This window comes from Nicotiana attenuata, unplaced genomic scaffold (genome assembly GCF_001879085.1).
Source record: "Nicotiana attenuata strain UT unplaced genomic scaffold, NIATTr2, whole genome shotgun sequence".
NCBI classification, from domain to species: Eukaryota; Viridiplantae; Streptophyta; class Magnoliopsida; order Solanales; family Solanaceae; genus Nicotiana; species Nicotiana attenuata.
Window position 1 is genome coordinate 395,170 of NW_017670728.1, and position 27,522 is coordinate 422,691.

Sequence of the window (27,522 nt, forward strand, 5' to 3'; positions counted from 1 at the left end):
TGATCGGGTCCAAGCCTACACTACTATTGAGTAGTGAGGGTGGTCGATGCAGTTTTAACCCAACTAGGTAGGGATCGAATCAACAGGGAGTTAATCATTGGAATTAGGTTTATATCTAAGCTAGATACGGGCTTTGAGTCTAATTACTCTTCCACAAGTTTTGGGTTTGATTTCTACTTCCAACTTTACTCTAGAGATTGCAATAATTGAAACTAAGGACAATCTTTTTGTTGTTGATTTTCAAATGGTTAAAGAGACTAGGTGCGTGACTTCTACTTAGGTGGATATCTAACGGGTAGCAAGAATCTAGGGCAAGTATGATTAGTTGGGGTCGTAATATAGCTATCACAACCGGGTACTCACTCTATACCTTTGGGTAGTTTGAGTGATTTTGCCCAATTTGGCTTTCTCAAGTCCAAATGGGTATTCATGCAATTCAAGTGATATTAGCCCAAGTCAGGTATTACTATCTCTAGGTTAACCCTTTAATTGGGGCTATCAATTTCTTGAGTTCACCCCAATTCCTTGTTAGCCTAGTTTTCCTAGACTTAGTCCCTCTTTCTCAAGTAGAGACTAAGTCATAAAGGCATGAATCAATGTCTGCAACCATTAATTCTATAGTTCTAGCAAGAACTAGGCCAAATATCACTAACCCATTCACATTCAAGCCCTAAAATCAAATACCCACACTAGGGTTGGGTCACAATCCTAGCTATGGGTTTAGCTACTCATGAAAATAAATGAAATTAAAGATGAAATAAAGATAAAATTCATAATACTAGATTAAAGGATGAAAATCTAATGTTAAAAGATGAATCTAGTACAAAATTTCCCAAAACAGAAAACTCAGCCGTCTCAGGTGCTCCTCTAATACATAACATGACCTAAAAATGACAAAAAGTTCTATTTATACTACGCCTGAAAATTTCTAACAAAAATACCCCTGCGGAGGTTGTGCGGCCGCATAATTCTAAGTGCGGCCGCACTCTTGCTTTCATGGCCGCACAATTCTGAGTGCGGTCCGCGTTCTTTAATTTTGGATCTGGGTTGAGCTGAGCTTTCACGGACTGCATAATTTCGATTGCAGCTGCACAAGGGACTTCCGCGGCCGCACAATTCTGAAGTGGACCGCACTTCTCTCTTTTGCTCAAATTGTAAGCTCTCTAAACCTCAGTCATCACGGTCCCCGTAATTTCAATCGTGGCTGCACAGGGACTTTCGCGGCCGCACATTTCTGGTGTGGTCCGTGCTCATCTTTTAGCCCAAAAATCACACTCTCTGAATCTCCCTTATGCGGACCGCGTAATTATGCTCGCGGCCGCATCATGGCTTTCGCGGCCGCACAATATTTGTGCGGTGTGCGCTTCAGAACTCTTTTCCCAGCCTTGGTTTTTGTTCAACTTTTGACTCATTTGTGAGTTGATTAAAGTTCCTTTGGTTCATTTTGAACAATTCCTGCAAGCAAGCATATTTCATTAGTTTCCGGGAATGCCTTCAAGCATTTTTGGCCTAAAACACAAGTAAAAGAGAGCAAATAATAGGTTAAAATCCCTACTTATCACCCGCCCTCGTACCCGAGGTCGAAAAGGAACTTTTGTTAAAAACGAGTACATCTTCGGAGGTGTGGACCCTTGTACAGATGGAGCTTCAAATGTGAAGGGGTCCGGTTTAGGCATCATTTTGAAGCCGTCCACAGGCAATACAATTAGACAATCTATCAAAACTCCTAAATTGACTAACAATGAGGCCGTGTATGAGGCCATGATTGCAGGTATCGAGCTGGCTAAAAGTTTGGGAGCAGAGGTCATTGAGGCCAAGTGTGATTCCTTACTCGTGGTTAACCAAGTCAATAAGACCTTCGAGGTTCGAGAAGATCGAATGCAGAGGTACTTGGACAAACTGCAGGTAACCCTACACCGATTTAGAGAATGGACCCTACAACATGTACCTCTAGATCAGAACAGTGAGGCCGATGCCCTTGCAAATTTGGGGTCATCGGTCGAAGACGATGAAATTAGCTCGGGGACTGTCGTACAACTTTCAAAGTCAATAGTCGAAGAAGGCCATGCCGAAATAAACTCCACAAGACTAACTTGGGATTGGAGGAACAAATATATCGATTATCTAAAGAATGGGAAGCTCCCGTCGGACCCTAAGGAATCGAGGACTCTACGGACGAAAGCTATACGATTCACATTGGCCGAAGATGGAACATTGTAAGAAGGATGTTTGATGGGCCGTTGGCAATATGTTTGGGTCCGGGAGATACCGACTACGTCCCACGAGAAGTTTATGAGGGTACTTGCGGGAACCATTCCGGTGTCGAATCACTGGTCCACAAAGTCATCAGAGCAGGGTACTATTGGGTCAATAAGGAAAAAGATACTAAGGAGTTCGTTCGAAAATGCGACAAATGCCAGGGACATGCATCGATGATCCACCAGCTCGGGGAGCAACTTCATTCAGTCCTATCCCCATGGCCGTTCATGAAATGGGGAATGGATATCGTCGGCCCTCTGCCATCGGCCCCGGGTAAAGCTAAATTCATTTTATGTATGACTGACTATTTCTCTAAGTGGGTTGAAGCACAAGCTTTCGAGAAAGTCAGAGAAAAAGAAGTTATAGACTTCATCTAGGATCACATCATATGTCGATTTGGGATACATGCCGAGATAGTATACGACAATGGAAAACAATTTATCGGTAGCAAAATAACGAAGTTCCTTGAGGATCACAAAATAAAAAGGATATTATCGATGCCGTATCATCCTAGTGGGAACGGACAGGCCGAATCAACAAACAAGACCATCATTCAGAATCTAAAGAAAAGATCGAACGGCACTAAGGGAAAATGGAGAGAAATTTTGCCTGAAGTCCTTTGGGCTTATCGAACGACGTCAAAATCTAGTACGGGGGCAACACCGTTCTCCTTAGTATATGGTACTGAAGCCCTGATCCCGGTCGAGGTCGGGGAACCCCAGCGTCAGGTTTCGATACACAATGGAAGAGTTAAACCGCGAGGCTTTGAACAAAAGCCTCGAATTGCTAGATGAAAAACGGGAAGCCGCCCTCGTCAGAATGGCAGCACAGAAGTAACGCATCGAAAGATACTACAATCTAAGAGCCAATTTTCGCCACTTTCGAATCGGGGACTTAGTTCTGAGAAAAGTCACCCTCAACAGTGGAGACCCAAACGAGGGGAAACTCGGCCTAAATTGGGAAGGGCCATATCAGGTCCTCGGTGTCATCAGAAATGGATCTTACAAACTTGGCACGATGAACGACGAACAATTGCCAAATAATTGAAACATATCGCTCCTCAAACGATATTATTGCTAAGGTATGACTCTGTCCCTTTTTTCATTTGTATTTGATACTAACGTATTGCAGGTGTTCGATCGAATACATCGAGAAATTCTTCAAAACAAAGACCTTAAGTTTTAAAGAATGCGTTGTACTCTTTTTCCCTTAGATCGGTTTTTGTCCCAAATGGGTTTTTCCTGCGAGGTTTTTAATGAGGCAACAATTATTTGTGCTACCTGGGGACAATTCAACAGTATCCGTGGCTTCTTTAAAATCAACCTCGAATATTGGAGGGTATCACCCTCAGATGTAATCTCTCTTGGATGTTATGCTCTCGAGGAAAATACTCCATATCAACAAGTCTCGATAGGTAAAAATTTATAAGGGCCAAACGGTCAAATGAACCGTGTCCTTGTAGATTGCTCAAGCCCCAGTGGCAAAACGTGTACGCATGAATGATTTATGGAAAGAAGTATTTTTTCCTTATGAGATGTTCCTTGCCTTAGTGAAATTTCTACTTTACTTATGATCTACTGCGGAAGCTGGCTCAAGTGCCAATCGCAACTTAAGCTCGAGCTATCAACCCCGTACTCGGGGAATGCCGTCCAAAAATCAACATATTCGAATTGTTAAACTTCGACACCATAAGACCTTGAAAAGGCAATCCTCGGTTTTATAGGCCACGGCCACTCCACTCGGGTACTGACACTTCGAACAAGTTCGAAGTATAATCGAGAAACAAGCCCAAAGGGCAAATCTCAAGTTAAAGGCTACGGCCAAACTAACACGGTTCGGAGATGTCAGAATTCCATAATGAAATAGGACTTCAAATATTTTCATACAAACGGTTAAAAAAGGCTACCCTCGGCAAAGTTACAAAGGGTTTCGATAATGTCAACCCTCGAAAACCTTAAGGGGTACCAAATTGTTCAAACTCTCGAACAAACTTATGCTAAGGCATAACAAAGTAAAAGGTTTTTGATAACACTGAATCCTAATGGATACAGATTTATCTCGTGCTAAGGCATTACAAATTTTAAAATTTTAAACTTTTTAAGCCGAAAAGGAAAAAAAGCCACTCTTTTAAGGCCATATCGTACCAATTCAAGAGCCTAAGGGCCATTATATTGTTGAGTTCGAGAATCCACCCTCGCTCAACTGAAACCTAAGGGTTTTTCTTTTTTATTTTTTACTCCGAGTTCGAGCAAGTACTCACTCGATTATAGAGACTATACTAATAGGGTGACTTCGACAAAATTTTCGCAAGGCAACGAAGTGAGTCAAAATTCTCACAAGACATAAAGTATATCACAATTATCATAAGGCAAAAAGCAAAATAGAGTTTTCACAAAACACAAATTGGAGACGAGTGGGAAAGAAAAGGGATCTTTCATATATGTAAAAATATTTACAAAGACCACTCAGGATCTCACACAAAAAATCTGAAAAAGAAAAAAAAATTCAAAGTGCCTAATCTTCCCCGGGAGCGTCATCTTCATCTTCTCCACTTTGGGATTCACTCGCGCTCCCGGAGTCATCAGAAGAAGAAGAAAGCAACGCTTTAGCTTCGGCCTCGAGTACTTTCGCACTCTCGATCTTGACAGCAAGGTCAAATCCATGGGCATGAATCTCCTCGAGAGTCTCTCTCTGAGACTAGCATTCGGCATGCTCAGCAACACAAAATGCTCGATCCTGGGCAGCATCAGAAATTTCCTTTGCTCGAGCGTGAGCAGCTTCAGCATCGGCTCAGTATACGGCCATGAACACCTCCGCATTGTCGCGCCCCCTTTTCTCCTCTTTTCAGCGGAGTCAAGGTTTCGACATTCTTTGGGGACAACTCATTTCCTTTTGGGAAAGGGGTATAGAAATTGAAGAGTCGCCACCTAACGGATTTAAGGTGTGTTAGGGCACCTATTGCAAATAACTCATATAAAATGATTTGCGTTACCATAGATTGGTAAGGTCTCGAAATTACCTTGAAGGGAAGGTTTTAGGCACCCCTCAAGGTCCATAACGGTGGGTCCCGGCCAAACTCATTTTGTGAATTAATCATTAAGCATATAAAGCAGTTTAAGCACACATATGGATTAAACAAGAATAAGTGAGGTCCTAGGTTTATCAGCCTATAGGATCACATCTGTGCAATACCCGGTAAACTTTCCTCAATGAGAGGTGTTACGCATGGCATTAGCTCACAGGTCATCATATCCTTTACTACCCAATTTCCTTCCCCTTAGTAGTTATATAAGCGATTCTAATTAAACGTTCTCTATGCGTGCATTACCCGTCCCTTCCTTATGGCCCTGGAGGTGTTTAGGACCTCTAATTAATGAAGTTCTAGACTCTCCTAAAGTGCTTAAAAGGAGAAAATCTAAGCGACAAGCAAAAACAAATAGGACATTCACATAAAGGGACAATGAAAGGCTCACTTTTACCTCCCCACACAAGCAGACAATAGCATGTCTCAAACAGCAAGATTTCAGATATTTCAAAGGATCCTAGAGCAGGATATCTAGGTGAGCATGACAAATAGAATATATGCAGCATCGTGTTAAAGCGAGGCAATAGAGACCTAATCAGTTTGCCTACTGATTTTAGGGCTTGCTGAATCGGGCAATTCACAAATAATTAAACAAAGCACAGTTTTACAATTTGCAACATTTTAATTATCCCATAAACTTGCCTAGGCGTGGATCTGAGATGTCCTATAACATGATCTAGTCGTAATCAGAGTCTTAATAGGCGAACAAACGATTTTAAACAAGCAGATTTTATTCGTTATGTCCTACAAACATGCTGTCTAAGTGTTGAACATTACAGGATTGATTTTATACGCATTTATCTTTATAAACATGATATCTAGGTGTTGAGACTGTTTTTAAAACCTATTCTTATAGACATGGTAGTTACTGATTTTATACGATATGGGCATGGTATTTAGGAATGCAATAAAAACCTAAAGCATGGTTTCTAATGCACATAAGACAATGAACGTGATTATTAGTCAGGATTAGTAGCAACTTAGTGATAGGATTTCTAAGTGGACATGATTATGCAGAACTTTTAGAAAGCAGAAGTTTCAGAAACAAATGATGCACCTATAAACATATTCTCTAGTGCACAAAACACCTACAAGCATGGTTTCTAATGCAAGCATCATAATCCTAAGAGCATGATTTCTAATGCAAGCGAAGATTCATAATAATCTTAAGAGCATGATTTCTACCCGATTTACCCACAAAAATATATAAAAATCCCTCCCTTTTACTAATATCTCCAATATTTGTTACAAGAATTATTATTACAGACCATAAATGAATTACAGAAATAAATAATACTATACTATAGGGAGCCTGGATAAGCCCAAAGTAAACCTGGAAAAAAACCCAGGCCAAACAGTCCAAAGTACCATATCTCATAGTGTCCAAGAGAGGGTATCCTGGTGTGTCAAAGTTCCCAAGGGCCTCAGGGACCCCGGGCAATGCTCACACCAAGATCCTTTTAAAGAGAAGTAGTTTTTGTGCAGTATGGAAGGGCCAGCCCCAATGTGTCAGAGTTCGGAGGAATCTCATGGATTCCTAGGCAGTACACACACTGGAGGGGCAGAATCCTAAGTATTCTAAGAGTAGGAGTGAGAGTGCTTGACAGAGTAGGAATAACTTTAGGAAAACAGTACGGAAGTAAAACAGTTCAGGAGGGAGAATATTTGAAAGTGAAAACATTTAGGAGTGAAAATAGTTTAGAGGTGAAAACATTAGGAGTAAAAATAGTTTAGAAACATTCTAAGAAAATGTTCAGCCAACCGAAACTCATAGAACAAAGTCACCAAGTTTCAAACCCAAGATTCACATTACCCAGCTTTAATTTAGTTTATTAGTTAACCCTAGGTGGGCATACATCATGATGAGAACAGATAGTAACACAGAGAGGGAGCAGGGGTTGGGAGCACAGAATCCTGAATCAGGAGCACATAAAAACAGGGTGAAGGCAGTCATGCTAGTTAACAGGGACATAGAGCAGGCAGGGATAGATAACAATTCACTAGGACATACTGATTTAGGGTCTAAACAGGAATCACTCAAGTCTAATAGTCATACTTAGTGATAGGGTAAACATACTAACTTAATGCAAGAGACAAGAAAGCACAAGATTTAAGCACTGCAATAAACATGTTGGTTAAACGCAGTGAGACATAGGCCTAGATACAGAGGTAGTCATGCTGAGTAATACAGAAAGGGCCAAGGAAAATACTAATTCAATTACACAAAGTAGCCATACTAGTTGGAGTTACAGGACAGGGAAGACAAGAGTCTTAGACACAAAGTAAACAAGCTCTTTTAAGGCAATATTGGATACTCAAGCAGAAGTGACATGCTGATTAAAACAATGAACAAGAAAGAGTGAAACTTAAGCATGCTGATCAAAGCAATAAACAGGAAAGAATATAAAATTACGTACATAAGCAATTAGACTAGTGCAGAAGAGACATGGACATTAACAAGAATAGAGCAACAGAGAATCATATATGTTCAACCTCATAATGACATTAGAGATAGAAACATACCAGTTAAGGGAAGCAAATAAGAGATGAAAGGTATGAAGGATCCAATAGTCTAGCCTTGGCTTTCAGCCGGCTAGACAAGCAATGAGCACAAGTAGCAGAGAGATGAGAGCAAAGTATGTGTGAGTGTGAGTTTTTGGTGAACTATTGTTCGCGTCATGAAGAGGCAGAGTGAGAGTGTATATATAGCACTTAGGGAGTAAAACAAATAAGGTAAAGGAAATCACAGTTCAATCAATTAGAATCAATCAGCCAATTATAGAATCAATTCCAATAGAGAAATCCGGAAAAAACCTCTTTAATTGGGGAGAGTCGGTTAACGGTCAGACTGGGGTTTAACTAATGTGAGAAATCAATACCATACCATATAGGGAGTCAGTCAAATCCCAAATCGTACTGATAATTAATTAAGGCAAGTATAATTAATCAAGGTCACAAATACAGAAACAAGTAAAAATCCCAGCAAATACTGATTTTAACGGGACAATTATTCGAATCCCTAATACTAATCAATCAGGTAAAAATCCCAAAGAGTACTGATATTAACAAGGAAGATGGTTCAAATCCATAAATAGAATCAGTCAATATGACTGGTTCACAGAAATAAACATAATAACGGGAAAAATTCAAAGAAATCAGTGTCACAAACAGATTCATTTGGGGGTTTAAGCATAGACACGAGAATCAGTCAAGATAGTGAAGAACAGTTAGTTTAAACACTGAAAAGTTTAAAAAAAAACCTTTGAAGAAAAGTCTGAACCCTAATTTCAGAAAGAGTGAAATAAATCGAAGCAGTTGACTAAAATAAAGATTTTCAAGGGAAAACACCAGATAATACTTGAATCATTTTTGATCTACAAAGATCTGAACAGATTCGAATAGTAGTAAAACTAGGGTTAAAAACAGTAAAGGTAAAAGAAAATCGGTCAAAAACTATGGATTCGCACTGAAAAATAAGAGGAAACCCATACTCACAAACGAGAAAGGACACAGATAGGCCTATAGAAAAAATTTGGCAAGAACCAGGTTGAATCTCCATGAGATTCTCTCAAGGATCTATGTAATCAAACAGCCAGGGGGTATAGAAGGCTGGTAGTGGTTAGAGAATGCACGGAAACTCCATAGATGGGAGCTTTTCGTCGGTGACGGCGATTAGGGTTTAGGTTGGGTTGAGAGAGAATTGGAGAGGCTACGGAAACCAATGACGGCGGAAATAAAAGAGTGAGGGGGGGTTAGGGTTGGCTGTTGAATTAAAATGGTAAGTATCGTTGTGGACCGTTGATCTAAAAGATCAACGGCCACGATTAAACAGGGTTATTGGGTCGGGCAGGTATAGATTGGTACTGGGGTTGAAATTGGGTTGGTATATTAAGGGGTTTGGGCTAGTTTAATGGGTTAGGTCCGAAAATAAAAGGAATAAAAGGGCTATTTGTTAAATACCCAATTAATTGATAAAATAATTTATAAAAAATAATTAACAGATTGTAAAAAATGATTTTCATGCCTAGAAATGTTTTAAAACAATTACTTAGTATTTTAAAAAATAGGAAAAGCTATTTTCTAGTAAAATAATGTAATAATGCATATATGGGCTATAATTGCAAAGTTACTGCAATTATAACCCAAAAATGCAAATGTGGCTATTTGTGAAATAATTAAAACTTAGTACAAATAAAAATGATAAAATTAAGCCACAAAATTATTATAAAACCCTTTGTGATGCAATTAGTAATTATTTATATAAATAAAAATACTGGGATAAATTAATTAAAACCCCTTAAAAATGTAAAAATTATGGAAAAATATTAATTGATGCTAATGCATAGTTTTGGAGGTATATATGCACTTTGAAAAAACATTATAGGAAAAAATTGGGTATCAACACGCGTCAGCCTTTGTTTTTTCTGTCTCAGATGTGGCCTTTTGCAAGTTCGGCGGCTAATCGAGCCTCGAGTTCCATGAACAATCCTTTGCGGGATTGGAGTTTTTTAGTGGAAATTCCATAAAGCGCGACCCAAGATCTATGATGTGAAAACCAAAATCAGATAACGAAGAAAAAGACATCGTGATGGAATTGGACCTAAAAAAGCCATTCAGGTTCGTTATCGACCTCGGTGAAAGCCTCTTAGTCAGTAGAACTCTCGGGCTCAATTTTCTTAGTTCGGGCCAAATTTTCCTCCTTCATGCTTTGGAGCTGACGTTCAGCTGATGACAGTTGGGTTCGAGCAGCCTCTTTCTCCGAGGCAAAGCGATCCATGTTTTGTTTCCACCCCAAGGTCTCCTCCCTCATCATATTGGCCTCTTTACGGAGCTGTTCGATCTTCTCGACCTTTTGCTGAACCTGCAGGATTGAAGTATTAGTCGTTATCCTCGAACTGATATATCACACCTCTAAAAAAATTTCATTACCTGCTCAATCAGGTCGATTTGCTCTTTATGAGCTGTGGCCAATTCGGCTCGGAGTGCCTTGATCTCCTCTTCTTTCTACCCACTGAGAAGTTTGAGGGCATCTCTCTCCTCCGTGAGCCACTTCAGCTCGGCCTCGCACCAATTCAGCTCTGCCCGAGATTTAGAAATCGATTCCCATGAAGCGTCAAGGCCTATGAAGAAAGAAAGGAAATCAGGCAAGAGGAAACAAAGGGAAAAGTAGTATTGATAAAGGGAGCTAAGGCTTACTTGACTCAGGAGTCAATGAGCCTCATCGAAGATACTCGATGCATTACCCAGATCGGAAGCATCTTTGACTCCCGTGAAGCAATCATGGAAAAGTTCCTCCCCTTCGTGGGCCATTCCCACATTGGGAGTCTCTATGGCCTGGGCTCCCTGAATTTGCCCCTCGGAAAATATGGGGAGGGGCGGCGAATCTTCAACATTTATTGCACCAAGCGAGTCATTTGGGGTGTTCTCTTCTTTTCGAAGGCCCACAGAACTGGCCCCTTCAGATACGTCCACCGATTGCCCATCGCGGCGGGAGGCATATTCGGCCTCCGATGACTCGAGGACTTTGCTCGGGCCACCTTTCGAGATCTCCTCGGTCCGAGGCTGAACCTCTTCGATCATCACCGACTCAGCGGCCTTTGGGACCTCGGCGCTCCTCTTTCGAGCCACCAACTCGGAGGCAACATCTTCATTCTTCTCTTCTTTATCTCGTAGTCACTGAAATACATCCGCAAGTAGGATGGCGGTATCTTTCTTCGACTTGCGATCCTTGCTCTTCTTGGGCTTTGGAGTATCGGTGGGCGAGACCCTTTTCCTCTTCTTATCCTTAGCCGGCTTCGGGGCCTCCTCCTCTTCCCCAGACGGGGGCCTCATGATAGCATTATCTCCGAGACCTGTATGAAAGGAAATCAAGAAGAAATGAAAGAGAAACATTTCAGAGAAGAGTATCAAACATGAGTAAAGAAGCTTACCGTGATTTTTGGCCTCCCATCGGCCCTTTGCCAAATCGCGCCATGAGCGCTCAGCATACGAAGAGGTCGAGGCTAGTTTCTGAACCCAGTCCTCAAGGTTCAAAATTACACCTGGCACCCAAGAAACCGCTGCATCATAAGAAAGGATGTCAATAAGAAAAGGCAAAAGAAACAAAACAATAAATAGAAGCTATAGGTGGATTTGTACTCACGCTTCATGTCCCACTATTCGGGGAACGACATCTTCTCGGCGGGGATTATATCGGAAGTCCTCACTCGGACAAACCGGTCCATCCATCCTCGATCCTTGTCCTTGTCTATGCTCGAGAACAACACCTTGGTGGCCCGACGCTGAAGCCTTATTAATCCGCCTCGATAGAGACAGGGGCTATACAGTCTAATGAGATGGTCGAGGGTAAAAGGCATCCCTTCGACTTTGCTCACGAATAATCGAAGCAAAATGATAATGCGCCAGAAAGAAGGATGGATCTGGCCTAGGGTTATTTGGTATTGGCGATAGAAGTCGAGGATAACAGGATCGACGGGACCCAGCGTAAAAGGGTAAGTGTAAACACTTAAGAACCCTTTCACGTAAGTAGTAATGTCCTCTTCGGGGGTCGGAATCACCACCTCTTTGCCTTCCCAATGGCAATCTTTCTTCACCTGCTTAAGGTCGCCCTTAGTTATCGAGCATATATATCTCGACATTGGCTCACATCGTCTAGGGACCGACGAGGGTTTCTCAACTTTGAAATCAGAAGCAAGATCGCACACCCCGGGAATACACTCCTCGATGCGTGGCTCCACCGGCGTTTTTATCGGCGACCGGCTGCGATGAAGAAGCTTTCTCCTTTTGAGGAACAATTTTTGATGTTTTTGCCATTTTTATGTGTATTCAGAGAAAGAAGAAGATGCGATTTGTTGTTTTGAGAAAAGGTTGACAACGGGATTCAAAGAACTTGCAGAATTGAAAAACTTGAAGGAAGTAGAGTGTTTTGAAGATTAAGAGAAGTTTTGAAAGTAAAGTTTGAGAAAATTATGAAGAAGATATATTTATAATGTTTGCTATGACGGTTTAAAGACACTAGTGACCGTCAATCAACTGACGCTCATTAATATTTTGGGAACTGTACCAGCGACGCTTCAGTCGCTCACGTCACGAGGGTGACGTCATAACTGGCCGAGGTATAAAATCGAAGGCTCAGTTCGTTTCTTCTCATTGCACTCCGAGAAACGAGGGGACTTTCTGTGTACAGTTAAAATAAGGCTTGCTGGATTTTGCCATTTAATCGAGACCAGGGAATCACGTTGAGGGTGCGCCTCGTAATGGATCAGGCCAGGGCACGAAGATAAGGTATCAGGCTCGAGAATCGAGGTGCTCGCCCAGGTCGAGGCCAACAGCGATCGAGACCAAATATGACTTCGAACTTAGCGCAATAACGGAAAGGTGAGATACCCGTAACCGGCCAAAGATTACGGCGAGAATCGCGGAACAGATCAAATAAAGGGCGGTTATTTATGCCAATCATGGGATTTACTTCCGTTATTAGAATTGTACCATAGATAGGATTCTTCTACTATATAAAGAGGATTCTGATCACTTTGTAATCACCTGACATTGACACAGATCAAAGCAATACACCATTCTCTCTTTAATTTAAATTCTCTTGTTTATCAGCTTGTTGAATTTTAATCGTTCTTGCATAACTAGCTCGAGGGCTCTGTCCAAACGTTGGTTTGCTTTATATTGTTGTCAATTTCCATCACTTATCTTTACGTTTATCAATTGGTATTAGGTGAAATCACGATCCTTAAAACCACATTATAAGTTTAATTGTTATCCAATTTTTAGGGTAAACTCAACGTTCTGAAAATGCTTTAGCAGTTATTAAGTTTTAGTGAGAGTGTCACTGGTGCATATTAATTAATACTCATTACAGTAGGGTACTACTACTGGGCGCGGGGGCAAGACCTGTGAGTTGCAGGAAAAGAACCAGCCAAAAAAAGCAGCAGCTACAGACTGCAGTAGATGAGCCAGCAGTGCAGTGCTGGTGGATTCAACAAGAAGAGCTGATACACACTACTTTCATGGATTTACATGTATACGGTCTACTGACTACTTATTATTGCTCTTTGGCCTTCCTTTTTTGTTACTCACTTTTTACACTGCCATAAAGCACTTCTTCTTTTGGTTTGGTTAATTATATTTGCTTGACTCCCACAAACAGATACTCCTCAAATGTATTCCTTGTGCTTTTGTGGCCACCCCTTTTAAGGAAACTCTAGCTGCTAGGGTTTTGGTAGATTATGCTTGCACTGGGAGCTTTTACTGAAAAATTCTCAGTTATAAAAATTGTTTAATTTCTATTCCCTTTATTAATTTGTAAAATAGCCTAGGCTGTTTTCTTGAAACTTTAATTTAGGCTTACAGGCTCAACAGATCAGAAGGATATAGGAAGAAAAAATCGAAGGGGTTTCCATATTATGATTCGTGGAGCTAAAATGTAGGATTTAATCGACAAAGCTAATAGTTTCACAATAAAAGGAATCGAAGAAATGAGATATTTAATAGTCATGAAAACAGTCCAAACATTTTATGTTTACTAATAGGAAACAATACGCTTAAAAACTGAAGTTTGGTATTGTAAAGGTAATTGATCCATAGCAATCTTTAAGTCTATGCTTGATATATCACATATGTATTCAATATAAGAAACTCATCTCTGAAACTGTTTTTCCTCCATAAGAGACTGATTCGAGTATAATTTCATAGATTTCTAGTTACCTAAATATAAGAGCAAGTTTAAATTAAAGCCAGTCGTATGGATACTATATGCATTATAATAATAAAATCATGAGTTCCAAATGGGAAACAAAATATTACAGTACTAAATACGATCAGAAAAGCTGAGAAATTTACTGAAGCATCTCCATCTCACTGACACAATCCCAAGAGTATAGAGAAAGAGAGAGAGAGATAACAAAAACCCAGAAAATGTATTGCTCCATTTTGGAGAGGTAATAACAGGTAGCTAGCTAAATAAACCAAAAGGGTAAATAAAATGTAGTGTTTAGGTTCTTGATCAGATAAATTTCACACAAGTGTGAAAAGACAAAAATCAGAAACCATATAGAAAAAAGACAAACTTTTAATATAATTAATCTGTAAAAAAGACCTAGAAAGAAAGCTTGAGTGATAGATCAATAGAACTGGTTGGTGTAGTAGTAGTAGTAGTAGTATCAACCCAAGATATTGTAGTGACACAAGAAGCTTCACCATTACCCACTGCTGCTGCTGCTGCAACTGAAGAAGATTCTGATGAAGTAGCCATCATTTTCTTCATCATCATATCATTTTCAAAATAACTTGTAGTGTTTGATCTGCCACTTTTCTCTGTAGGAAAGAATTCATACTCCATTACAAGTCCTTCTTCTGAAAATGGTGATGATGAATTACCCTTTCTGTGGATTGCGACTATCTCTACCCCCTACAAATTATTAAAATTTTCAAAACAAAATTTACATGAGAAAACATCCTGGAACCTAAACAAAGGAATTAATAATAAAAACGTTGAAGAAGAACTGCTAAAAAAATAATTAGGACTGCATTTTTTTTTTTTTTTTTACCTTTTCAAGATGACTAGGTATAGAGAATGGGTGAAGCAAAGGCTTCGTTCCAAAATATTGATTTTCTCCAATCACGTTCTCCATATGAACAATGCCAGCCTCTGTGTTAGAACGTCCCATATCATCTCCATTAATCATGCGCTTCTTCTGACGATTAAAGAGAAATTAAAAAGCAAAAAACATAAATAAACCAAAATCAAACTTTAAATGAAAAAATTAATCAAAGGGTATATTATACTTTGTTGCATGAACTGCAGCGATCGGAGAAACAAGATGACTTGATACTCATTAAATTTTTCAGTGAAGAAAGCTCTTTCGATTTCTCAGTAGGGTTAACAGCATGAATACACTGGCTGGGTTTAGAATTAGTTGCAAATCCATTTAGACCCATTTGAGTTTGAAACTGATCATGCCCAGAAATGACCAACTGATCTCCAAATGTCACAGGAGCTGATCCATAAGTGCTAGATCCATACGGCACAGTACAATTTGCAACCCTTTGATGAAGCAAGAAATCAGGGGCCATGACTTGGTTAACAGCACCATACAATTTTGGAAACTGATCAAGTGGACTTGTTTTTGAAGAAATTAGCTCTTGCAATCTGAGCCGTTCAAGTTTTTCCACACCCATGCCTCTTTGGGATTGTTTCTTCTTCTGTGTTAAAGATTTGTTTGCTCCTCCTTTAGACCTTCTACTACGTCCAGTGATCTGTTGGTTCATTGTTTCAGCACTAGCTTTTGTTTGATGATGATCTTCTTGAGAAATACTTAGGTTTATTGGGTACTGATGATCTGAAGTAAGCTGAAGAGAAGTAGCCATCTTCAATGGAACAGTACTAGTACTACTTTAAGAAGATGTTTGTGGGGGGGGGGGGGGGGGGGTAGGGGCAGTAAAAAAGGTGTTTCTGTACAGAGAAAACCAACTAGAGACTACAGCTGAGAAATGAGAGGAACATGGTATAATATGTTTATCTGCTAGTAATATGTGTCTTTTTATACATACATAAGTTGTGATATTTCACTCTTAGCAGAACCAGGAAAGTGACGGTACAGTAGGTTAACAGTTATTTTTGGTAAATTTAAGTTTTTTCTTTTATTTATGATCACTAATTATTCTGAAAACATTTCCTCTTTGAGCGACTCCTCGATTGTTTCTAACTTTTAAGACATTTTAGAATTATACAGTTTCTTATCATCGATCTCTATACAATTTTAATAGTTAAGTGTAATTTTTTATTTTTCAATGTCTATGAAATATTTATGAATATTAGACGAGAAAATATGTGGGTTACACGTGACATCACAAAAACATTTATTTTAAGGGAAAATGACGAGTTAGAACAAATTTCATTATTGTAATTTTCCATGCGACAGATTAAAATTAAAAAAAAAAACAATTTCATTCTTAATATTCTTAAAAAGAAACAACCTATAAAGCAAAACGGGAAATTAAATCAAAACGTGGTCCGAAATTCAACTTTTATAAGACACTACTTTTTTCTATTTTGAGAGAAAACGTGTTCGTAAGTCAAGAGAATTAACGGATATGGTTTTTGATATTTCAAGATTCAAGGACGACTGTACCCTAATTTTTTGTCGATAACCATTGATGTAAAGAAGACTTCTTTACCTTATTCACTAAGTAAAGGAATTATTATTGTTTCTTGATCTAATAAGATTAAAGAGATTTGATTCTTCAACTTCCTGCTATTTACTCTTGTTTTTCAAGAGTCAGTTTGGACATAAGAAAATTTTTCTTTTTTTCAAAAATAAAATTTCAAAACAGTGTTTGGTTATCAAAAACTTACAATCTTTCCAATCTCACTTGAAAATTGGAAGGTTACTATTTTTTAGTTTTACAAATTTACCTTATATTTTTAAAATTTATAAAGGAATCCATCAGTTATTAACCTAGGTAACCATCAACTACCCACTTTCCCTTGTAATAATGTCAGAAACACAAAAACGCAAGCAGCAGTTCTTCTTCTCACCAAAGTGTGCGGCTGCCATTGCCATCCCAATCCGGCAAGGGGTTGGCATCTCCCATCAGCTGCGACGATATTATTTAAACTCTACCTACTGAAAGTTTGATTATATGGTTATGAGAAATATGTGGCCTGCTTTTGCACTTTCTTTGTATGTCAGTAAAATTAGAACATGTGATATTGATTTTGCATCTTCTGTGTGTTGCAGTAAAGCAGAATATGATAACAATTAAACAATGTAGCATGTTTGATTGTTTGTTTCAAGTAGCTGGGATAATCAAATTGGGGTGGTATTGATATTTTTTACAAATTGTGGGATATAAATCATGTTTCATGGTTTTGAAAAAAAGACATCCAAATATGTTGCAAAAATTATAACCGAACAAAACTTCATCTTAAATTCAAATTTTAGTGAAATTCCAAATTTAAAAAAAAAAAAAATTGGAATTCATGTCCAAACGCCTACTAACTCTCACTGTCATCTTATACTAAAATATGTTGTTAATGTTACGTAGGAAATTAAAAACAACAGTAGAAGTTTGCATTATAAGATAAAGTTAATCAAAGCCTTTACTACTGTACTCCAACAAAGAGTTGTATTTCTCCAATTCTTTTGTAAAAAAACCGAAAAAGATGATTGTGTATTGTCAGTAGAGAACAAGTATCAGCATAAACGCAGTATAAAAAAAGACATAATGGTTCAACTCATAGTCGGGGCGAGATTGAGGTCCCCCTACGCCAAGAATATTGCAATATAGTATCAAAGGCTGTTGCCTTGCCTATAGGCTATAGTCTTAGTAGCCTATCTTATATTAGCAACAAATTATTGCAGTGATATTCTTCTTGAATATGAAAAAATAGCATACTCATCCGAAAAGTGTATCTCCTAGGAAGAAAGAACTAGAAGATCTTCTTATATTAGCATCAAATCATTGCTTCAATATTCTTTTCAAGATGAGAAAATAACATCCTCAACCAATAAGGTGTGTGTGTACGCATTGACTCCTAGCTACTCTCTTTTCTTGCACGTCAATTTATATATATAATTAGTAATCATGTGTTTGGTATGGATCGAAAACATTTTTTAATGGAAAATGGAGTATGTTTTATGTTTCAATTACCTTAGGAAATTATCATAATTCTAAATTATTGGAGATCAACTTTTTTAGTAATTGAATATTAAAAAAATCAAAAGTAATTTCATTAAGAACAATATTTTTCAGAAAACATTTTCCAGCACAATAAACACAATATATACAAAAAAGAATGACATAAAAAAAAGTGTGGAAAAAAAAAATCAAAGGTGAGTAATGAAGTGGGTGGTGAACATTAAAAAGAGAAGGACAAAAAAGCAAAGGCAAATGATGTACTGGAAGTAAGATTAGGCTATGTTATAGGGATTGTCATTGATTCTTTGTTCGTAAATGGAAATGCTAAAAAGGCCGATTCCCCTCTGTTCATGTAATATTTGCAGTAATTCGTATAGCCCCTAAAGGAATAAAACAAAAAAACAATGTCTGTCCTTGTGTCCTCTATCCCTATCTACCTTTAAGAAAATAAACCTTTCACAACTCTCAACTAACTTCAAGTACTGGAGTAGTATTTACTTTTCATTTTTTTTTAATTTATCACGCTAATTAATCCTCCGCAGTGAAGAATATAACACAACTTTTTGATAACGTACTGTACTTATTCTTTTAGGGGTCGTTTGGTACATGAGATAACGACAATAATTTCGGGATAAACTTTGGAATTATATCTATGTCATGCTTAGTTATAGGTATCAACTAATTCCGGAATAAATTTTATACTAAAATGATGAATATCTATCTCATATACAAAGTAGAATAATTAATCTCATGAAATATATTAGAATATTCCACCATTGTACCAAACGACCTCTTACAAAATGAGATTCATATGCCCCCATTCTTAAGTTGCTAGAGATACATCTTAAATATGTAACCACGCATCAAAACACATTGAAGGACTCTCCTACAATTAATTGTCAAATACCCAATCCTTACTTTCAATCTCAAATTAGTTAATGTGGTTATATTCAAATCTCTGTTCTGCTATAACAAATACTCATATCATCCCAATTTATGTGAAGATTTTTGGATTTCTAGAGTTAACGAATTATTTTTTAGCCGTAATTTTTCCATATGTTTCTTAAACATTTTGAATTATTAATTATTGTGACTTATATTACTTTTTACATAGTTTCTAAATAGGTAAATTTTATTTTGAAAAAGCTGGAAAAGATTTATGTTCAAATACATAGTCAAAATGAAGAAGTATTTATATCTGAAAAGTGAAAAATATCATTAAAATAAATGAATTAGTTTATTAGACCTACAAGCAAAAGAAGGAAACATATGGAAAGAGAGAGAATGGAGTATATTTTGTAGACAGGGGTTATGCACAAATCCCAAGAATTCAATTTCCATGCAGGGCGAGAGATCTGGGTCAGAGAGCTCCAAAATCCACCATGTCTGCTCTTAAACAGAAGTCCATATTAGCAAAGGAATCCGGTAACCCAATATTGCTCCGGGTACCAATTAATTAAACCCGATCCATTTTCTCGACGTCACTGTTGCTGGACCTGGATCAGCCGCCTATATTAAGCCATCGAAATCGAATATTTTGCACCTCGTACGACTAAGATATACAATCCGCGAGGTAGATAGAGGGGACCATATCGACTTTAGACCCCCCTACCCACCTTAGGTGGCTAGCTAGGTCGTGACTCAGATTCTCTTCCGTTAAATGATGAGGTTTTCTTCTGTTTTTACTGCAAATCTAGAAAGCTGAGAGACCTTATGCCCCCATCTATTTTGGCTGTGAGGTGGAGAGCTTTTATTTGTTCAAAACATCCCCCAGTTGTCAGTTTTGCCGTGGCTGGTCGGCGCTGTGCTAAAGCCATGAGATGAGAAAGAAATTTTGGTATTGTAGTCTTGTAGATGTATATCACTATCAGTAATTAGAAGCATGATCTTCTTGTTCACACAAACCTATAACTAGCTTTTGGTAGCTCACGCAGTTTGAGTTTCGCCTTCTGATCTCTGTCGTAGTCCATATCGTAGAGGGCTCTGGCCTTGGTTCTAAGAATACTACAGCTACAAAGGATGCTAAATTGTCGATACTATTGGTTTAAAACATTTAAAATGAGCTAATTACTACTCCTAGTAGCTAGTTGATGAATTATCCACTTAAGCTTCCTGTATTTTTATTATAGTAATAAGAAATAATAGGTGGATTTTTAAATCGTGCAGGAAATTTTCTTAATGTCGAAGCGAACATGAAGTTTATTTAATCTTTATCATATGGTGCAAAGCTTTTACACATGTCCATACTAGGAATAATGTTTTCAGTTTATTCTTTATTTGCTTAAATGATGATATGTCACGCGAGCAATATATGCAAAAGTAATTAACTACGGAGTATGTATAAATTGGGAGCTAACCAGAATTTTTTAACTCTTCCTGATAGCTTTAAACATCGAACTTTAATTAATACGAACTAGATTAAAAATCTCACGTATATCGCTATTAAATTAAATTAACCCCCATATTCGTCCTGGCTCATTTAAAGAAAACAAGTCATGAGAATTACTGAGAGTTTACTAGTATTATTTTGAAAAAGGCTGTTGTAAACGCTCATTGGACTGAATAGAAAAAAGTAGGTAGATATTAAGGTGGCATACTGGCATCTCTACCCTGGACCACTTATATTACCCTTCCCTCTTCTATTTAGGACAAACTTACATGTTCAATTCTAAGGTCATGACACGTACCAAACAATTTGTTACACAAATTGGTGTGTGATTTAACTACACCACGTTTCAGGCATTCATAAATAATGTTGAAGAGAGGAGGGTTGTTAGAGTGGTTTTCCCATAAGAATGCCCAGAGGATAGAGCAACTGTTGGCCCCTGCACTTCTGCTTCAATTCTTGCTTTGAACCCTTATCTACTTATAGCATGTAATAAGCCGCAAGATCCTACTCAGTACTTTTTTTTGTCCACTAATGGTTTCTCTGTTTCTTTTGTCCACTTAAAGATCAGACACAAATCTGAGTTACAGATTCATATCTGCATCTGCAAAATCCTTCTCTTTCTTGCACTATCAAAATTTTTTACCCTCTCCTTGTTTACCACCCCTGTCACATTAATATTGGCTTTCAGTACCACATTGATCAGTCCAATTGAGTTGCATAGACAAAGTAGGTAACAGCCAAGAATTTAATGGGGGTGAAGGATTATATATTGAAAAAAAAAAATCATAGAGCTAGCAAGACCCACCAGTGACACAAGTTATCTCATTACAAGCAATATAAGCATTCACATAATTTATGAAAAGTGTGGGACAGGGCTATTAGTATAAATCCTTCAATTAGTTACTGAATCTGAATGAAGCAGGTGCACACTTTATAATTTTAAGCCTGCAATTTAAAATATATCCACATTTGCCCAAACTTCGGGACTAAGTATTCTGAATTTTTAAGCTGCTAATTCAAAATTCAGGACACAAGATTCGAATTTCCGGAGATAATTTTCGAACTTTAGGACATGATATCCTGAAGTTTGAACCTTAAGGTTTAAACATCAGGACGTTGTGTCCTGGAGTTTGAATGAATTGGTTAATCTTCAAATATATTGTAAGGTGTGGATATATTTTAAACCGCTTGTGCAAAAATGGCTACTTTGTGTCATTTCCACTTTGACAATACATTATCAATGAGATATCATACAAATGCAAATATGACCCTATTAGCAAAAATATTTGAGACGGGGGCTGCCTTACCTGAGTTCATTTGCTCGGACTATGGCCCATTATACATTTGCGCACGCTACACCTTGAACTTTTCAGCAGTCTGCACTGCTTGACATATAGTTGAGATTAATGAAAACTTTACCACCATTGTAACATTTTATTAGAAAAATAGTACGGGCTAGCTAGTTTTCAGACTGGTCATTCAAAAATAGCCAGCGTTTGCAATGTCATTGAAAAATAGCCACTATTTTGCTGCAACACGGAAAATTCCAGCATGATATACTGGAGATCGGTGCACCTGTGTATGACCTTGGAACTCCAACACGCGGAAAGTTCCAGTATAATATACTGAAAATTGGAGCACATTATGCTGGACCGGTATATACTGGAGTTCCAGTATATTATACTGCAATTCCAGTATATTATACTGGAGTATTTTTCCGGATTTTGAACAGTGTTTTCGTATAAATTTATATTTACATGAAAAGTGGCTAAATTTCGATTACTTTTGAAACTGTGGCTATTTTTTAATGACCACCTGTAAATCTGGCTATTTTTGAATTTCTCCCCATTTTATTTCTCTCGTTAGGGAATAGAAGTTACTTTGAAATTATAAAATTTCTATTATCGAAGCATCTAATACAATCACCTAATTACATTGAAGCAGAAGTCATAGGATATTAGTGTACAAAAAGAATTTTTGACTCTAGTAAACCTAAAGTTGGTAAGAAGCTGTAACATGTAAAAAAAGAAGATGGAGGACTTAAATTACTTTTCTGGTTCTTTTAAAAAATTAGCATTTAAAATAAACAAACGAGAATTACATCTATAATATAATATAATTAAAAATCACCTCTTTCACTAATTATTCTAATTTGTTACCGTGTGTTAGTTATTCAAAATGTTAGCCTCTTAGGTGGTGTTCTCTCCTCTTTTAATAGCACAGTTTAATAGCATAATAGCATGTAATTAAGATGACAAGAGAAGTACTACATCTATGCAATTTTTTTTTGTTTCTTCTTCGTGTCATTCTGTAACATTTTGTACAATGTAACAATACGACAAACAAGGCCATTGCAATATCACAGGCTTACATGATATATAATGAAAAAGTTCAAAAAAAAAAAAAAAGGATAGGATGGATAGGAGTATATATCTAAATAGGGATGGGACATATATACTTCTTTTTACTACAACAACCTATTATGAGATCTTTCAAAAAACCCTTCCACGATAACATTTCTCTTGTACTCTTCCGAGTCATGAATGCGTTTGAAACAACGAGGAGCAAAGTATAACCATGTTGAAGTGCAAACAATGGCAAAAACTTTCCCACAAAAGATCATAACCAATAAACAGATTAATAGAGAATAAGTTCCAACGTTCTTGTTGTAACGTAACGCAATTTCTTTTTCTTTTATATTGTCATAAACTTGCATATTATTCACCGATTTCGATTTGTGAAAAGATGGAAATTGCTTTCTCTGCGATGTAGATCTCGAAGATGTACAAGAAGAAGATGATGGAGATGAAGAGGTTGAAGTTGAAGACGTGAATAAGGAAGAATCATCCGAGCTTATTCTCGAGTTCCCATCAATATTTGAGAAATTCTTTGATGAAGACCTTGATTCATTCATTGAATAAAATATCTTCTCCAATTTTAATGATAACTTCTTACTTGATCCAAATGAATACTTAGGCTCTTTCTTCTGACTCTTCTTCCCCTACAAAACAATTTAATTTGTTAGTTTCACAAAATGAAAATGATAATACATACAAATAACGTATCTTACCAATAAGTTGTTATATATGATTAAGTGACAAAAACAATATATCACGAGTAGCACATTAATCCAACTCTAATCCATTACCTAGCTAGTTACTAATAAAATTAATGGTGCCCTAGAGCTTTGGTCTAGTGATAAGAATGCAATGCATAATATAAGTGCATGTCACATGTCCAGAGTTTCAAACAATAATAATAATTATTATGATCGATAAAAGAATAATGCAAGAATAATTGCATACATATTCAATAATTACTTCATTTTCCGGACAAGTTTTTTCTTATTCTCTCTAGTTTCATTCTATGTTTTCTTTCTTCTTCTTTTTCACCCTAGACTTACCAATGATGTCTCAGAAAACACATATTTGAGTGCATCAGAGAAACTTCTGCAAAAGACGTTCTCCTTTCGGCTTTGCCGAATGTTTTTGGTGAAATCTTTATTCAACATTGTGTCCAACTTTTCTTGTGATCTTACACGCTTCAAGGATTGATCTTTCGACTTATATGCATGACCCCGTTTTATAATTGTGTCATCGTTGAAATTTACAAGTCTACAACAATTGAAAAACCTATTCCTCCCTCGATTTTTCGTTGATTTTTCCATACGCCCATCACCAAAGTGTAAAACATATGTAGAACCAGATGGGCGTTGCAACGAGGAAGGAGATAGGAATAGAAAGACAAAAAGGTCTCTGGACTAATAATGTCGTCAATTTAGGAAAGATAAAGAGCGCCAACATGTGTTCCCGATAAAACTGGAACGATATAGAGGAATAAAAATAGAGGAGAGCCAATAAGGGAACATGACTCTACATGTGTAGAATTTTGACGGCTTATAGAAAAATAAGGCTCGCGTTATATTAAAATCGTAATGTGTTGTATTATAATTTGCTCGATGTTTGTTTTTTGTGTTCTTGCTCTTATTTTCATATATATTTTCAAATATTTTCTTCCATGCGGTGGTCTATGTTAACTTTATCACAACCTAGTTAAATTCTAATTATCGTCCAAAGCAATAATCCTCAGTAACTTTTGACGCTCATGACCACTTATACAATATTTTGAAGTTGTTCAATATTATCAACTCAAAAAACACTACTAGAATTCATGCATACAGCGACCAAAATTTAGCGACCAAAGTTGGTCTGCCAAGAAAAGCGACCAAAGTTGGTCGCTAAACTGGTGAAAATAATAAAATAATAATTTTAAATAAATTAGCGACCAACGTTGGTCGCAACTTGGTCGAAAATTTTGTCAATCTGTTGACCGGACTGGTCAGACTTGCTTGGTCAAAGAATTACTCAGATTAGCGACCAACGTTGGTCGCTTCATGGGACCCACTTATTAAATTTTAATAATTAGAATATTATTTTTAAAAAATAAAAAAATACAAATAAATAAAATTTAAAATTAGCGACCAAAGTTGGTCGCTATATAAAGAGAAAACAGGTTGAGACCAACTTTGGTCGCTAATTTGGGACTCAGTTATAAAATATTAATAATTATAATTTTGTTTAAAAAAAATTATAAAATATAAATAAATATAATTCAACTTTAGCGACCAATGTTGGTCGCTCAGTAGAGTATAGACCAACTTTGGTTGCTAATCTGGGACCCGGTTAATATTTTAAATATAATAAAAAAGTGTGACGACCCGGCCCGTCGTCACGTGAGTTACCGCCCCGTTTTTCCCATATTATGTTTCTCTATGCTTCATTATCGGTATTTGGGGTAATCGAGTTGGATTGGTTTGGTCTTGGTAGGAGATGAGACATTTAGTCTCTCTAAGGAAAGCTTGTTTTGGAAAAGTCAACCGGAAGTTGACTAGTTGGTTAGAGGGCTCGGATGTGATTTTCGGAGATTCGGTTAGCTTCGGGGGATGATTTGTGACTTAGGAGCGTGATCGGAATTGGTTTTGGAGGTCCGGTGTAGAATTAGGCTTGAATTGGCGAAGTTAGTATTTTGGCAAATTCCGGTTGGTAGGTGAGATTTTGATCCGAGGGTCGGAATGGAATTCCGAGAGTTTCTGTAGCTCCGTTAGGTGATTTTGGATGTGTGTGCAAAATTTCAGGTCATTCGGAGATGTTTTGGGTCGAGTTTTGATCGAATGCGTATTGCGGAAGTTTTGAAGAAACTTAGGCTTGAATTCGATGTGATTTAATGGTTTTAGCGTTGTTAGACGTGTTTTGAGGATTGGAACAAGTTTGAATAATGTTTTAAGATGTGTTGGTAACTTTGGTTGAGGTCCCGGGGCCTCGGGGGTGATTTAGGGTGGCTAACGGAAGAAATTTGAAGTTGGAAAATTACAGGTTTTTGGTTGCAGCAGGTGTTTCCGCATCTGCGGAAAGGAGATCGCAGATGCGGTCTCGCAGAAGCGAGCTAGGCCTCGCAGGAACGGAAATAGGAGCCCAGGTCAGGTTCCGTAGGAGCGGGGCATTGGGTCGCTTAAGCGGTCCCGCAGATGCGAAGTTGGACTGCAGAAGCGGAAAGTCGCCTTAAGTGAAAGGTCCGCAGGAGCGGACGTTGATCGCATAAGCGGAAGGCACAAAAGCGGGAATTAATCCGCAGAAGCGGAAATAACTGGCAGGTTAAGTGAAAACATCTTCCTCGCGAATTTTTGAAAGAGTAGCATTTTTGACTCCGAACCTTGAGAGCTTTGAGGCGATTTTGAAGAGGGATTCGAGGGCTATTATCAGGTATGAACTCTTGGACTTAGAGCTTGATTTTATGGTGTATAAACATGAATTTGGACTGAATAATCAAGGAATCAAAGGTCAAAAATAGTGGTTTAGGGCTTGAATTTAAGAGAGTTTAAAAATAGGAATTTGAGGGGTCAAATGGACCCCAATTTTGATGATTTTGATATGTATAGACTCGTGGCGAGATGAGGAATCCGGAGATGTGAATTTCGTAATTTTTCGAGAAGTGGGCCCGGGGCTTGGGTTTTTGCCAACTTCGTGATTTTTTGATATTTTTCGAGTCTTTTCGATTGGGTTATGACCCATTAGCCTACCCATTAGCCTATTGTGATGTATTTCTTGTGGTCTTGATCAGATTCGACGCGCGAGGAGGGCGATTCGAGGGGAAAAGGCATAGCGAGCTATACTTTGACCGGCTAGAGGTAAGTAATGATTTTAAATGATGTTCTGAGGGTTTGAAACCCCGGATTTGCACAACTTGGTGCTATGTTGAGATGAGACACGCATTCCATGACGAGCGCGGGGTCATTTACTATTGGGGACTGTGACTTGGTCCAGTCCGGATGATATTTTACCGCGTATTAGCCATGACTTGTTGTTTTTGCTATGATTTGGGCTTATTGCCATATTTGGGTGTTTGAAATATTAATTGAACTCAGTCCATGTAATTTACACTGTTTTCTTGAACTCAGCCATATTTACTCAAACTTGGAGTTTTAAACTGATATTTGAACTATTGTTGAGCTGAGTATCATTGCTTTACTGTTGCCCGAGGGGCTGTTGACTATTTCTGGACTGATTGAGGCCGAGGGCCTTATGTGAGGGCATGATGAGTGAGGTGAGGAGGCTTTCAGGCCTCGTACTGATACTGTTCAGGCTTTCAGGCCTTGTTGATAGCGCTTGGGCTGTAGGAGCCCCTCCGGAGTCTGCACACCCACAGTGAGCGCGGGTACCCATCTAGAGTGATTAATTATTGAACAGTGGTAACAATGGCACTACTATACGCGTTTGGTCAGGTAACAATGACTTACCAGTGGTAACAATGGCACTGTAATACGCGTTTGGTCAGGTAACAATAGCTGACCGGTCAGGTAACAATGGCTGACCATACTTGAGCATACTTGTTTTATTAATTGTTTTCAAAGAGATTTTCTTCCTATATTTCACTGGTTTCTACTGTTTATCTGATGTTGCTGCTTAAGATAGCATTATTTGTGCCCTTGTGGGATTTTATGTTCTCAGTCGTTATTTAATTTTTATTACTCACTGGGTCGGAGTACTCACATTACTTCCTGCACCATGTGTGCAGAGACAGGCACAACTGAGTTCGTACCTGAGCGCTGATTTCCTTCCAGACCAGGCGGACTAGGAGAGAC

General features: G+C 38.0%; 2 protein-coding genes across 2 annotated transcripts; both read right to left on the bottom strand.

The window, feature by feature from the left end:
* Positions 1-14,278: 14,278 nt before the first annotated feature.
* On the bottom strand, positions 14,279-15,757 carry LOC109242720. The gene is made up of 3 exons (XM_019409566.1): positions 15,140-15,757; positions 14,902-15,048; positions 14,279-14,762 (listed from the first exon to the last, which is right to left on the bottom strand). The coding sequence occupies exons 1-3, from the start codon at positions 15,719-15,721 to the stop codon at positions 14,451-14,453; spliced, it is 1,041 nt and encodes a 346-aa protein (XP_019265111.1). The 5' UTR covers positions 15,722-15,757; the 3' UTR covers positions 14,279-14,450.
* Positions 15,758-22,651: 6,894 nt separating this feature from the next.
* On the bottom strand, positions 22,652-24,150 carry LOC109242721 (vitellogenin-2-like). Its single transcript, XM_019409567.1, has 2 exons — positions 23,788-24,150; positions 22,652-23,385 (listed from the first exon to the last, which is right to left on the bottom strand). Exons 1-2 carry the CDS (start codon positions 24,049-24,051, stop codon positions 22,852-22,854), a joined length of 798 nt encoding a protein of 265 aa, XP_019265112.1. The 5' UTR covers positions 24,052-24,150; the 3' UTR covers positions 22,652-22,851.
* Positions 24,151-27,522: the final 3,372 nt, after the last annotated feature.